The 14,417-nt window shown below is 32.1% G+C and overlaps 3 protein-coding genes across 7 annotated transcripts in view; 2 read left to right on the top strand and 1 right to left on the bottom strand.

Moving 5' to 3' along the window:
- Nucleotides 1-6,046, top strand: part of LOC143424776 (thyrotroph embryonic factor) — a 97,198-nt gene extending 91,152 nt beyond the window's left edge. For all 3 annotated transcript variants that reach the window (XM_076897045.1, XM_076897044.1, XM_076897043.1), the window contains one exon: nucleotides 1,531-6,046. In XM_076897045.1, coding sequence (XP_076753160.1) covers nucleotides 1,531-1,617 — 87 coding nt within the window. In that variant the 3' untranslated portion in view covers nucleotides 1,618-6,046. The remainder of the gene's footprint in view (nucleotides 1-1,530) is intronic.
- A 2,453-nt stretch (nucleotides 6,047-8,499) lies between these two features.
- Rpl23 (ribosomal protein L23) lies at nucleotides 8,500-10,104 on the bottom strand. The gene is made up of 4 exons (XM_076896137.1): nucleotides 10,033-10,104; nucleotides 9,712-9,795; nucleotides 9,072-9,200; nucleotides 8,500-8,752 (listed from the first exon to the last, which is right to left on the bottom strand). Exons 1-4 carry the CDS (start codon nucleotides 10,043-10,045, stop codon nucleotides 8,556-8,558), a joined length of 423 nt encoding a protein of 140 aa, XP_076752252.1. The 5' UTR covers nucleotides 10,046-10,104; the 3' UTR covers nucleotides 8,500-8,555.
- Nucleotides 10,105-10,571: 467 nt separating this feature from the next.
- LOC143424217 (metaxin-2) lies at nucleotides 10,572-13,955 on the top strand. 3 transcript variants are annotated; one of them, XM_076896135.1, is made up of 4 exons: nucleotides 10,573-10,731; nucleotides 11,028-11,607; nucleotides 12,721-12,858; nucleotides 13,616-13,955. In XM_076896135.1, exons 1-4 carry the CDS (start codon nucleotides 10,686-10,688, stop codon nucleotides 13,647-13,649), a joined length of 798 nt encoding a protein of 265 aa, XP_076752250.1. In that variant the 5' UTR covers nucleotides 10,573-10,685; the 3' UTR covers nucleotides 13,650-13,955. The 3 variants fall into 3 exon arrangements, with proteins under 3 accessions (XP_076752251.1, XP_076752249.1, XP_076752250.1); XM_076896136.1 differs by lacking the exon at nucleotides 12,721-12,858 and having other exon boundaries at nucleotides 10,572-10,731; XM_076896134.1 differs by lacking the exons at nucleotides 12,721-12,858; nucleotides 13,616-13,955 and adding an exon at nucleotides 12,312-12,625 and having other exon boundaries at nucleotides 10,572-10,731.
- The last annotated feature ends 462 nt before the right edge of the window (nucleotides 13,956-14,417 follow it).

A 14,417-nucleotide genomic window follows, 5' to 3' on the forward strand; every position in this document is an offset into this window, starting at 1 on the left:
AATATTGTTCAATTCGTATTTTTGCGATAGTTTTAAATCTGAAGAAACTTCCAAACTGTTAATCGGGTTACGTCATTGAATAGTAACTTTGTTACTACCTATTTTGAAGAATTTCGAAAGACGACGAACCGGGGTTGGTTTGATCCTTTATACGTTTACAGACGAACCAACTCGAGTCTTTTATAGTAATAAAAATTTCTTTCTATGGATAAATGAATTCAGTAATGTTTACTAAGCTTCTTTCATTCTTTAATCGTAATCAATTACCAATTCGTAATTACCTAGTCTAATTATTGTTGTTTTTCTGCTCTACTGAAAATTGATGAAAATGTAGTAGAGTTAATCTGACTCCTTGACTTTGAAGTATGAATACTATTAACGACAAAATTTCTCATACGTGCAAGAGAATAGAGTTTTTAATATAATGTTTATAAAATAAAATACCATCGTTACAAACTTGATCTTTACATGAATAAAAATTGTCTTCTCTTCCTGTTAGAAAAACACCCCTACCGTTAGTTTAGTTTAGCAATAATTTGTACTATTTTATAATTGGACAGTTTACATGCACAATTGGAGTCGTATGCAAACATTTCAGTCCTCTGTAACATCTCTTAACTTGATAGTTACGCGTTTATTGCATCTATATACTTTAAAATAATGATAAAAATTGTCATAATTTACAATTCCTTTTTTCTTGCGAAAAAACCAACCTACAGGAGATTAACTTGGGCAAAAGCATTCCCAAGTTTTACTTGTATCGTTGGTTTTTGTTTTATATTACAGTATTGGCACTTTAAATTCACCCTGTTGCAAATCAAATTCATCTTTCTACAAATGAAGTACTTCTGCTTTAATATTTTATTTAAAAAAAAATCACCAAATTTAAAGGTAATAAAAAATAAAAAATTTCATTCAAAAAAGTATAGATATTCATTTAAAAGTAATTACCAGTTCATAATTACCTAGTCAGTACATACCAATAAGAAAATGCAAATACATCGATGTTTGGAAGACTCTAACTACCTTCAACTTTTTAAATTACCAGCAGCTGCTATAACAGAACCATTATGTATGTATGTATAAATTATATGTACACACAATTTTCATACATACATACTGTTAATTATATAATAAATTGGTATTTACTTTTAAATAAATATCGATAGCTTTTTAAATGAAATTTTCTACTTCTTACCATCTAGTTTACATTCGCCGTCTTTTTAAATAAAATATTTAAACAGGAGTACTTGATTTGTAAGAGGGTGAATTTAATTTGCAAAAGGATGAATTTGGTTTGCAAAAGAGGAAATTTGAAAACACGGACGATTACTGTACAATTAAAACATATAGTTTGAAATATCTGTCAGGTATCATTGTATGCGATAAATGACGGTATGGTTAGGTTAGGTTAAAGTCAGGTTAGATCAGATCAGGTTAGATCAATTCCGTCTTCGATAATAAAACACAAACTGTCCAATTGAAGAAAAACTAAAACAAGACTAAAGCGCGATTCCTCCCTTATTCCAGAATATGGGGCTACGACAGGAGCTGGACCGATTAAAGAACGAGAACATGCTGTTGCGCGACAAGCTGAGCAAATACACGGACGTCTAACGGTACGCCGGGCAGCCAACAGCTCGTCGTGGTATTAAAAAAGATGCAGACACGAGCGTTAGTTGCGCCAGCTCCTCCCACACACACTATAGTCGCAGCACTTAGGTCTTTCCGCCAGTCCGGGTGAAAGAAGAAATTAACAAAATAATTAAAGAAAAAAAAAACACAAACAAAGCAGAAAAAAGCGAAAAAAACGAATGAAGAGGAAAGGAAGGAGCGCACCGAATCGCAACTCAACAAATTCGAAACCAGCCCATACTCTCAAACCTAGGAGGAATCCCGAAGATTATCGTCCGACGAGAATTAAACTTCTCCATCGTTAAAATCATCCATCTTCCGCTATTCCCTCCTACCCCCTATCTCCTTTTACGCGCTCTCATATATACATACACGAGAAAACGTATACATATACGCATATTTGTTCGGCAACCCCTTCTCGACCTTCCTCTGAGCTCCTTTCTCGCCCCCTGAAGAAATTCACCATCCCTCCCACCACCCAGAAGAAGTGTACATAGTTATATGTATAGTTAGATTATATATGTATACATGCATACATACACGATCGTGTGTATGTCTGTCTGTAAGTGTGATTCTGTGTGTGCGCGCGCGCACGCGCTTCTACAAAGCGCAGCCGCATGCACACGTGTATGTATATTTATACGCGATATTTACGGTGCATATATGTATATAGATATGATTATACAGATATATACGTGTATGTACCAAAAGGCATGTGTTAACCAATCGGGTATATCAATTCGCTGCAACGCATTATCGAGCATTGTATGTATACACATATATACAAGATTACGCATACGTATATATCTATATACATAGGGAAAGGCATACGCATAGACGTATACACGCGGAGCCGCAGACAGTGGAATTATTGGTACGCGTGCCAGATGAGTAATGTACTAACATATTCCCTACGGGATACTTTGAGACTTTTCTTTTACGCCAACCATGTCAACCAGTCGACCGAGACTCCCCATTGATTGTAACACACACATATTCGAAAAGTGTCTCATCTGTACGATACAGCTGGCACGTACCACGATAACCGTCTTGTGAACCGGGCTGGAGCTGATTAGAGTAATAAGTGAAAGATGTATGAACTGGCGAGCATAGACAGATGCGCGTATAAAATGATCGATAGTTTTAAAAAATTGTTACGAACGCTTCTCAAGCGGCTATTCAATTACGCGCTGGCTCTGGAGTTTTCATTTGATTCTTGTACAATGCGGCCCCAATATCTCTGCGGATGGATACTCGATTTAACATTTTCCTCATTGCGCGCTGATAATGTGGCAAAATTTCGAACAATAATTCGATTGCGTACAATAATTAGCATCATTGTAATTCAACGTTCATGTAATTCTACAATCTCTCTATAATTTACTTTGAACGATTAATCAGCGTTTCTTTCATTCTCCAACAAACGGTGTTGTTACTTGTAACTTTTCTAATGATATAGTAATATCAGCAAACTAGAGAAAAATGTAAAAGAGAACATCCATGATCAGAGATTTATTATAAAAAAAAAGAAAACAAAGTATATACTTGGAGGAACGACGCTTTTCTGCGCATGGACTAGGTCTTAGTTCTCTAAGAAACGTTAATTACTGTAGCGTATCCCACAAGTGGTGATGGTACACACACACAGGCGCGCGCGCGCGCGCCAACACACACACACACACACACACACACAAAAGTGATTCTAGTTGTTTTTATTACAAGGTAGAAATCAAGTGCTTCTTCTTTTTCATAAGTAACGTTTTAATCTCGTCTCTTCTCTCTATAGCGTTTGATTCTTTTTTTTCTTTCTCTCCCCTCGACGCTCGATTGTATGCCGCCACTCAATGATGAATTGCTCGATAGGCAACACTCTCTCTCGAGTACGGGGAAAGCGTCGCGACGTGTCTCTCTCATTACCATTTTATCATGCTTCGACACAATCCCTGGCTCGTCGAACAATGGAGATTTTTACCATCTTTTTCTCTTTTTTCTTCATTCTTTTTTTGCTTTTCCTTTAGATACATATTTCTTGTTACCTGTAAATATTTTTAATAAATATCACCGTAACGTTAGTTCTTTCTTATCGCAGAGTATAACTGTATAAATCAAAATTCTAGGGAGTTACATAATGATAACAAGGATAAGAAATATTGAAATTTCATTTTTGGGAAAATCGCTAGTACTTTTTTATCGAAGGGAGAGGCAATCAAAACGGTGAGTTCCATTGTCAGTGATGCCAAGACAAAGGGTTACATATAATGATTGTAATAAAAAATCGTGCATCGGAAGGGCTGCTCTTAGGCCGAGAATAAATAATGTACATCTCTATTCATAGTCGCTTCCCGTTATCTACTAAAATGAATACGAATTCACATGTAAAAGTAAGGATGAACAAAGCCCATTCGTGCGTCTTTCATGGAAAACAGACACGTGGCTAATATATTATGTACCATTGATACGTTAAATAATAAGCGATTCTGCTCGTTGCGACGCTCAGTGACAATAATCGAGTATAAATTATTGGGTACACGTGTTTTCCAGCACTTTTTGTGACGTGAAATCGGCATTACCAATACGTTCTCGGTAGTACATTTTTTCTTTCATTACGCACCTTTCCTTTATTAATTTGTTCGCATTATCGAGCTATTATCTTGATCATTTTCTGGTCCATTCGACAACATGAATTTTCAAAGAGCTCATAACACACATATGATACGTGTTATTATCATATATATATATATATACATAGAAATAAATTTATATTTGTAGATCTAGATGAAGAAATTAATTTTACAGAAGGCCTTGTCAGTGACAGATTCGCTTCTAAACCGCCAGTAAACTAATTGTAATAATCAAAGTACAAGTGTACTCTGTACATGTGTTTCTTTACTTTTGCGACCATGCGTTGAAGCTTCATAGAGAACCAATTGTATTTTACGATTGTAAATTTTAGTCGAATACAGATTACCTTATTGTATAATTAAAAACGTGTCGACGTTATGGAAATTGTTTTACACGCTGTTATATCTTATACATATATTTTCTTTTCTTTGCCGAGATTTTATGCACGTTGTATAATATGAAACTTTTGCGTAGCTCATAGTGTGTACGCGTGCGAATGTTGTGTCGCAGAACGAAATTGCAAGCAAATTACGTTTTCAGTTTAGACAATAGGATTCAATTGTAGAAAGATGCGACTGGACGACTCGTTCGAGCGTATTACTTTAGTTGACTCCGAGCGAATGAAAGCCAAACGTAAAAGAGAGAGAGAGAGAGAGAGAGAGAGAAAGAGAGAGAGAGAGAGAGAGAGAGAGAGAGAGAGAGAGAAACGATTTGAACACATTATAAAGTAGAGAAACGGTGAATTGTAAAATTCCATGCGTGAGAAACGTGACGGAACGAGGCGACGCAAGTACGTTTAACGGGACAACACACAATACGAGGAGTATCTCCGCGTTCGTTATCTAATCTGTTCATACGCGTAATGCACTGCTTTTTTTTTATTTGGTGTGCAGCCTAATCATGTGAAAAACCAGGAAAAATTGTTAGATCATAAATACACGGTGCGTCTAACTCTATTTAAATAGCAAAAAGTCTTTGGTATCGAGTAACCGTCGATTGTACAGTATCTACTGAAATTACAAGCAAAGTCAGGCATTTTTCTTTCTTGTTTTCTGATAGTTTCGAACGCTCGTTGATAGTTATCCGGTAGTATAATTGAAAAGGCCAGAAAATCGAGAGGAAAAAGAGGCACTCGTTCACGTTTCTCGAAGATCGATATTTGTATAAGTACCTTCTAGTACAAGTTGCTATTAATTAAACTACGTCGTAACTTTCTAAGTGGCCGATCTTGGATCTCCGAACAATGTCAGAACAAGAAGAGAAAGAGAGAGAGAGAGAGAGAGAGAGAGAGAGAGAGAGAGAGAGAGAGAGAGAGAGAGAGAGAGAAGCGCGATAGTGTTTATTTGTTATGTGAACGAAGAAAACGAAAGTAAAGCAGATATACGTGCATGGACGTGTGCGCGTATACTGCAATTCGAAAATGGTGAGACAGCGGAAAAAGTGAAATAAAGAGAGGAAAGGAAACGTTGTAAAAGGAAAAATCGTAGGGAAGGAAAAAGAAAGAAACTTAGAAAATACAGTAGACGCAATCGCCAGCTTTGCTCCAGTTACAATTTAATAACGATGGCAAAATGAAAGAAAAACTGAGAAAACACTTGAAAAAGCAACGTAATGGGAAGAGTTTAGATGACGTCGCCGCGTCCATTCGATAACACGCCATCCGATCCATTTGAAATGAAAAAGAAAAGAGGAAAAAAACACAGTACACGCGAGAATTAAAATACGACCACCAACGTCAAAATGTATCACATTTCGAGAAATATATGTATTTGTTATTGTTTTCATTGAATTATACTGTTATACCTGGTCCCGTGTCCTCCTACTACTATTTTATCTGCTATCGATATTCGAGTTTGAGTTCTTCTTGGAGAAATACACGTCCTAACGAAGTAATCGAATTGTTGGGTTGGCAAGAAAGTATTTTCGGTTTTGCAAGGTAAGATAAACAGCTACAGACATAACTGCACACAAGTTGCATCTAACCAAACCTGAACGAGACTGATGTTAAATGCAGTGGCGACACACAGCTAAAATAAGTGGGAGTGCTGCTTCAGAAAATTTTTAGCTTTTGTTTTAAAATTGTGTAAAAGGAGAGAAACATGTTTAAAAAGAAAATCTATTCAGAATCTTGATAAAATCTTTTTTTCAGATGCTTAGGTTTTTAAGTACAACGCACACAGAATAAAAAAAAACTACCTTCCAACAATACGCCAGGGTCGGCACTGCGGAATCGATAGTGCTCCGTTCCCCTCGCGCGCAGCTTTCTATCTGCACATGCGCACAACACCACGCTGCTGGAACTGTGAAGCGCACAGTTCCATATATAAAGATTTGTATATCTTTTTCATAAACTGGGGAATGGCTACTGACATTAAGCTTAAGAATTATATATTGTACGAGTATAAGAAAAGAATTAAGGAAAAATGGACTCATTCTATTAAATGTTATCGATAATATCAAGTAAAAATAAGGGGTGTTGCAGTTCCACAGTGCTTATACCCGAGCCACCGCTGGATGTACAACTCAGAAAGTCCAAAATTCCCAACACTTTAGTTAGTCACTCTCAATGTTATACAATTTGATAAGATATGCTTCGTGTAAATAAATATCTTAAATTGCACTACTGATTAGTTAATCATTTCGTATTTTTGTTATAGGTATCACACGAGAGGAAAATAGAAGAACTCTCAGCAGAAAGAATCGCTAAAATTTAAGGAATCTCTTCTATCGATTAACGTTGATTTAATTGCGCGTTTACGAAAGAAATAAGGGAATAATATATTATATGGAAGTAAATTTTTAAGTGAATTTTCTATCTGCGACATACTGCGATAGTATAATAAAATTGTTACAGTATTCTTAATGTAATTTAATTTTAAGTATGAAAGTAGAAAATTACGGCATCAAAAACCATATATATTATGAATATATACTCACAATTAGAAAAAATAATGTTTAATCGTATATATTAATAAGTTGTATCATTTACATCTAACTCTATCCTCTTCTGATTTTCGTTCCTTATAGTTTTCACAAATTTAACACGTCCGCGGACACGAATACTGTAGCGTTCAAATTTCAAACCCGATTATTATTCGAGTAATTTTATACGATCTTAATTTCTTCGAAAAAATTACAAAAGTTCTCTTATAAGCTAACCTTTCTAAATTATAATACGTCTTACACCTAAAGCTTATATATACAAATTTGTAATATGATTCTCAAAGTTCAATAATACTGTGGCTATTTCTTCCGAAATTCTTAGTCCTTCTTGTTCTAATTTCTTATCAAATTGTACATTTTTGCAAAATACTTCATATTTAGTGCTTGACAAAAAAATAACTCGAATAAAACTGGAGTTATGTTATATCTCTTATGTTCCTGATCTGCATTAATTTATTATTCATTTTCCAAGAGAATCTATTTACTTTGTAAAGTCCTTACTTGTGCGCGTAAATAAAACGTAACGTGATAGTGTACGATTATTCATTTTTTGATGGTGATAGGGAGATCTGCACAATTGTCCCTAAATATATTAGGTTAAAAATCATACGGTAACAAGGAAAGTTATATACCTTCGATATCGATATTAAAATTATACAATTCTGCTGGTAATCTGGTACAACTACGTAATCCGCATCAGCTCTCCTGAGCGCGGATTACATCTCTCGAATGGATCAGTTTCTCTACAGAATTCTCTATTTAGTCTGAATGCAAGAAATATATTTTACTATATTTACGTAGTGCTTACTTCGAAAAACAATATAATATTTTTGTGTAAATCTTTATATCCGATGTACAACAGCATTTTCTTCCCGTTTGAACAAAAATAATGTATAAAATCTGAAGTATAAACGGAATTAAGCAATTACTTCAATCGCATAGTAGTTATATAATATATAATATATTATATGATAACATAATTATAGATTAATTTAAAAGTTCATAGATTAAGAAAATTGTATAAAATACCATCTTAGACATCCGACACATTGTACAATTGTTTTCATTTCTTACAAATATTTTAAATACATGAACAATAAAATTGTGTTATTTCTTATAAATTTACAGTAATAGTGTAGATTAAAATTAATTTTGTTCAAGATGTAATTTTTATAACGAATCATGTTTTTCTTTTTAAGACTATTATACACATATAATACAATTCTATTTGTAGAAAAGAATGTGAAATTCGCTATAATCGTCACATCACAAATAAAAAGAAAAAAGTACAACAAAAAGTAGTGAGCAAATGCTCGAATTTACTTTATTATGGTCAATAAATTTATACAGAATGTTTAGGCGATACTGCTAGCGTTGGATGCAATCCTTGGCCACAAATCGGCGCATTCTTTTGCGACAGGTCCTGTAATAGCTGATCCCTTCATCTCACCTTTATTATTCACAATAACTCCTGCGTTGTCTTCAAAGTATATAAATACCCCATCCTTCCTTCGAAATGGTTTTCGTTGACGTATTACCACTGCAGGCATAACTACGCGAAACATAATTGAAAAATATTATTTTAATATCGTTAAAATTGTACAAAATATATATAATTTTAATAAAATGTTATTATTCTAGATTGGGCAAAATTTAAGTAATAATACAAAAATTGTATACACTTATTTAATAAAATTGTTTAGACAAAGAAACTTGTTATTACTGCTCAGTATCAATACTATGCAGTCTACAGATATTTCATTAATACTAAAATTTAAAAAAAAAAACAGTTATGAGTTTTACCAACTTATAGTAGCCTATGCATGTTTGAAAAACCGTAATATATTGAAAAAAAAAATATGATGAATTACCCTTTTTTCTAAGTTCAGGCTTTCCTTTTTTGACAGTAGCAACAATCATGTCACCTGATCCTGCAGCTGGCAAACGATTTAGTCTGCCTTTAATTCCTTGAACCGCGATAACATACAAATTTTTGGCACCTACAAGAAAAATTTATATGAAACAATTGAGTAGATATATATCTATTCATTCCTAATGTATCTATTTCCTTCAAAACTCTCACTTGGACTCTAAATCCATCTGTATATTAATTATTATAAACACCGCTAATTCATACTCTGTAAATCAATTGTTTTCTATAAATGACTTTAAAACTAATAATAATAGCTTTATTTTCATTGCAAGTAATTAATTAATAACAGTACTCGCAACACAATGTGACACAATGTAGTACACAACAATATTTATTATCGTTCATTATAAATACACTCGCGAAAATCATTTATAGAAACTTAATATCAACAAATATAAGCTTTAATATTGACAAATAATTGATTCGTAATAATCTATGTACGCAGAAATTTATAGAAAATATCTAGTAGTACGGCTCTAATGACAATCACCAACCATGTGTTGCTTTTGTACAACGTACATAACCCGCTTCTCTAGGTTAAGCATATCATTTTTATAACTTTGGTTCCAGCTACTCACCAGTATTATCGGCACAATTTATAACTGCACCAACTGGTAAACCCAGTGATATCCTAAATTTTGCTCCAGCGGAACCACCACGTCCTTAAAGAACAATAATTTCATGTTAATTGTTGCCATCGGCGGGCACGTCTATAACGCGGTTATTTCACTCCGCTACAAACATCGATTTTTCCACGTTTCATCGTTATTATTGAAAAACTATTTTTGCCACTGCACATTAAAAACATTTATTCGTCGTTCGTGCATCTCCTTTTACATCGATAGCTTAAATTTGAACAGATTTCTTTGGATTTTCTTTCACCTTGAAAAACAACTTACCTCTCTTCGACATCTTGCTGTGTTTAAAAGAGAGAGATACTGTTGCTTTACCGCGCACTAGTTCTCGCGCATACTATCCTCGGCCGCTTCCGATGTCGAGAACTTGTAATATTCAAAACAATTTACTTTTTTTTATATTATTACAAACATAAGAATAAATATTAGAATATTATATTATTTTTATATAAATTTATCATTAACAGACACATTGCAAAATATTTTACACTATTACGTGTACATTATAAATTTAAAAATCTTTGTTTAACGAAATAAATAATTTTTCGTCCAATATATACGAGTTTATCGTAACTATCAGCAAAATGTTTTAACAAATGTTTTCACGTTATATTAATTGTTGTTGAATTATAATCAATAATATAATTTTTTTTCTATACGTAAATATTCAATATATAACGCAATCTAATAATAAATAACTATTTAATTATTACGTAATATAGTGAAAATACTTAAAGAATAATTTAATACGTTGTATTAAACTAATGCGCTAACATTTATTCTGAAAAGGAATCGAAATAAACATTGACTTCGCTTCGAACGCTCTCTTGTTTTCTCATTTGATCAAGTTGCTAAAGTTGGAAGAAGGAAATAAAATTTTATATAGTTTTTAGTTTCATCACGTTTAATGAAATAAAATGCCTTATCCTCTGTTAACAGATTCTATTACTCTCAATTCGGAAGGTAACATTTTTAAACGATTATTTCGAATTATACTTTTAACTCCTATAAAACTTAACCTTCTTTTTCGGAAAAATATCTTTTATTTATTTTTTTGTATCTTAATCTATACAATCTTAGAGTATATATATATATATATATAAATAATTGGATTTTTCAATAAGAATTCAATTTCATTGTTCACTTTTTATCTAATTATTTTTCCTTAGCTGTAGCAAAAATTATATACATTTATTGTTTTAAAGATCCAAACAGTGTTTGTTTTTTGTTTCTCCTTTTTTTTTTCTTTTTTTTTTTAGTTCAAGAGCCATGGCCACAGGAAATTACTTTATATCAACCATACGAAGTGGAGCAAATATTGCTACCTGATAATGCAAATTGCTTGGCAGTACAAGCATTCCTTAAAATGTGCGATCTTGACTTTCAAATAGAACCAAGAAGCAATGCAGAATATATGTCTCCGTCCGGTCGAGTACCATTCATTAAATGCGGAGCATTTTTAATATCAGAATTTGACAATATTGTGTCATTCATAGGCAATAAAGGCATAAGTTTGTCAAAAAATTTATCTGCAACTTGTAAAGCTGACATGAGAGCCTATATGTCGTTAGTAAATAATATTTTTGTGAATGCTGAATTATATATTTGTTGGGTCGATGAAGCTACTTTAAACGAGGTGACTAAGACAAGACACGGAAGTGTATATCCATGGCCTTTAAATCATTTTTTAAATTGGCAAAAAAGGAAGGATGTCATAAAAAAGCTCAATGTACTTGGCTGGTATAATAAAACTATAGAAGAAGTATGCAGTGATGTTAAACATTGTTGTACAGCATTATCCGAAAGATTGGAGGGCAGCAATTATTTCTCCGGAGAAAAGTAAGTAACTTTCAAATTACTAGTATAAATAACCAATTTTTAATTTAAAATATATTTTAATTTGTTTAATACTTTAAATTATTTATAATGAATACCATTGTTATCACTGTTGAGGATTTCAATTATAAGCTGTAATGTCTTCTTTTTAGAAGAATAATAAGCAATGAATCAAATATTCTTCCAATATCATAGTATATTCATGCTTAGATTTGTGCTTATCAGACAGATTTGTCAGTGCATCAGAATGCACACTTATCTTTGATTAAAGATTAATAAAAGCGTTACGCATCCTCCTTGAAGGATCCTCCTAGTGAAAACACACTTAAAAACTTTTATAAGTTTCTAAAAAAGAAGTTTAAAAAAAAATCTAAATACAAATTATAGCAGTTCATAATTTAGGGATTAAAATAGGTATTAAATAAAAGTACTATTATTAATTCTAGTAGCTATTATGTATATTTTATTTAGAAAATTCTTTGTTTCGAATATTTATTTTCCCTATCTCTATGTTTAATCCTTGATGAAAATCAAGAAATCTTTGATAACTAATTGCTACAGTTGTGAAATCTGGTAATTTTTACTTACATTCACAAGAGCCTCAGCAGTGAGAACTATGTGATATTAGATTATAAAAGTTTTAAATAACTGAAAAATGTACTCTCTGCTCTGTACTGTTTTCCCTTTTGTTTTTCAAATTAAAAAAGACCTACCGAAGTAGATGCCCTTGTGTATGGTCACATATGTGCCCTGTCCTCGATCAATTCCTCTCTTCCTGTTACTGTTCAAGAAATTACCACAAGTATAGAAGAATTTCCTAAACTTGTTAAACATGCATCAAGAATTGGACAAAGTTATCTGAATAAAACTGTGATTGAATCTAACATTTCTGAAATGTATGCATCTTCCTCTAAAGAAAGTTTATGGGATTATCCTGGATCATTTGAAACGCTACCACCGCTTTCAGAAGATTCTTTTGAATTGCTTATTTAAAAACCTATCATGCATTTATTATTATATTAGTTTATATTAGTTTTATAATACATGTGTCAAATGTATTTAAGCACAACTGATTAACCTGTAGTTGATTATTTTACTATTTATAATTGTATTTAGGACACCTAATGAATTGGATGCCTTAGTTTTTGGACACATTTTTACAATAATTACAACACCGCTACCTGGTAATAAACTGGCGAATATCGTCCAAAGTTATCCATCGCTTATACATCTCTGCAAACGCATTGAAACTAGGTATTTCCAGCGTTCGGAAAATTAGGTGGAATTACGCTCGGGTTGCAGATACGTTGAAATTAGGTACTCTGACTGTACCGATATAAAGTTCCTGTGCTATGTATGTACGCTTGATAAAGATCAAAGTAAAAATTTGAGGCCAGAAATTTGTAGCATTTTATGAACATTACGTTCGAAAACCGATACAAATTTCTATACTCTAATCAAACAACTACACACTTAAAGAAAACTGTCTTTTTCTGTATTTTTACTAAACTGTAATATACATGAAAGATCGGGAGATAACAGTTCACTTATCGGTAAATTTTATGTGATATCCTTTTCTAATTTAAGTGGAAACTATTCATTTCGACATTTTTTAAAATTAAGCAAAAAACATAAGTCCTTTAAAATTGAGCTTGGAAGGTACGAACAAAATTAATGTCCACAAAAGATATGAATTTTTTTTTATTTTTTGGAACGGAGAAAATTTTTAGACTCCTGTTGTTTTCACCATGATCTTTCATATATAATTTACTTATGTTATACACATAATTAATGCTGTACACATAACGAGAAAAAATAAAATAAATATTCAACGTATCTGAAACCCGAGTCCGAAAATATAAGAAATAACAAATTGTATAAGAAGTAGAGAGAAATATTGAGAAGTTAATTTCATCTAGCTGTTGAATATGCAAATTATATTAGTGTTGAACATGAAATAACGTTAAATGCATTATTCCCAATACATAATACTGCACGTGACATTTTTCAGCATCTTTTCTCCTCAAGCGATAGGGGTGAAATAAAATAACAAAATGTTGGAGGCGAGAATTAAGTAATACGACTTTGGAGATTTCCAAATGTATATGTTCTTGGAAAACAACAGGAATGCATAACCAATAAAAGGTATTCATAAATAGATGCTTTTATGAAAATATTTTGTCAAATATTACTGACAATCGAGATAATGTTGATCATTGTGCACTTCTCTGATGATAATTGTTCTCGACATACCTGTTATTAGCATTTATTTTCAATTTAATTAAATCACTGAAAAGAATTATGTACAGTAACAACCATTCTGATATTAAGTGTAACTATGTGACGTTAATTGACAACGTTTTACTACTTCTCTAGTCAGTTCTATAATAGTATATTTTTTTTCCCTGTGGAATTATAAGGTATTCCTAAATATATATATAATATAATAATGTACAATAACGTTTAAATTAAATATAAGTTATCGAAATAATATTTTCTTCTTAATTTTTGAAACTAAATTGGAGATAAAAATATTTAATACCGATATATTTTACATAATTATAAATTACTTCATAATAACTGTTATACTATGTCTGTTACATATTTCTTGTCTCCAGCGTTTAGTTACAAAGTAAACATTAATTATATTGACTTTCAAATATTTTATTAAAGTTTGTATACTTTATAGAATGTAAATTTTGATTTATTTTAAAGTATTGTTTGTAATTTAATACTTTCGCATATGTAGGAATGTCATTAAATAAATAAACAGTGTTTATCTTCTCCTTATTACATGCAACAATTTATATGCG

Source organism: Xylocopa sonorina, chromosome 6 (assembly GCF_050948175.1).
Source record: "Xylocopa sonorina isolate GNS202 chromosome 6, iyXylSono1_principal, whole genome shotgun sequence".
NCBI classification, from domain to species: Eukaryota; Metazoa; Arthropoda; class Insecta; order Hymenoptera; family Apidae; genus Xylocopa; species Xylocopa sonorina.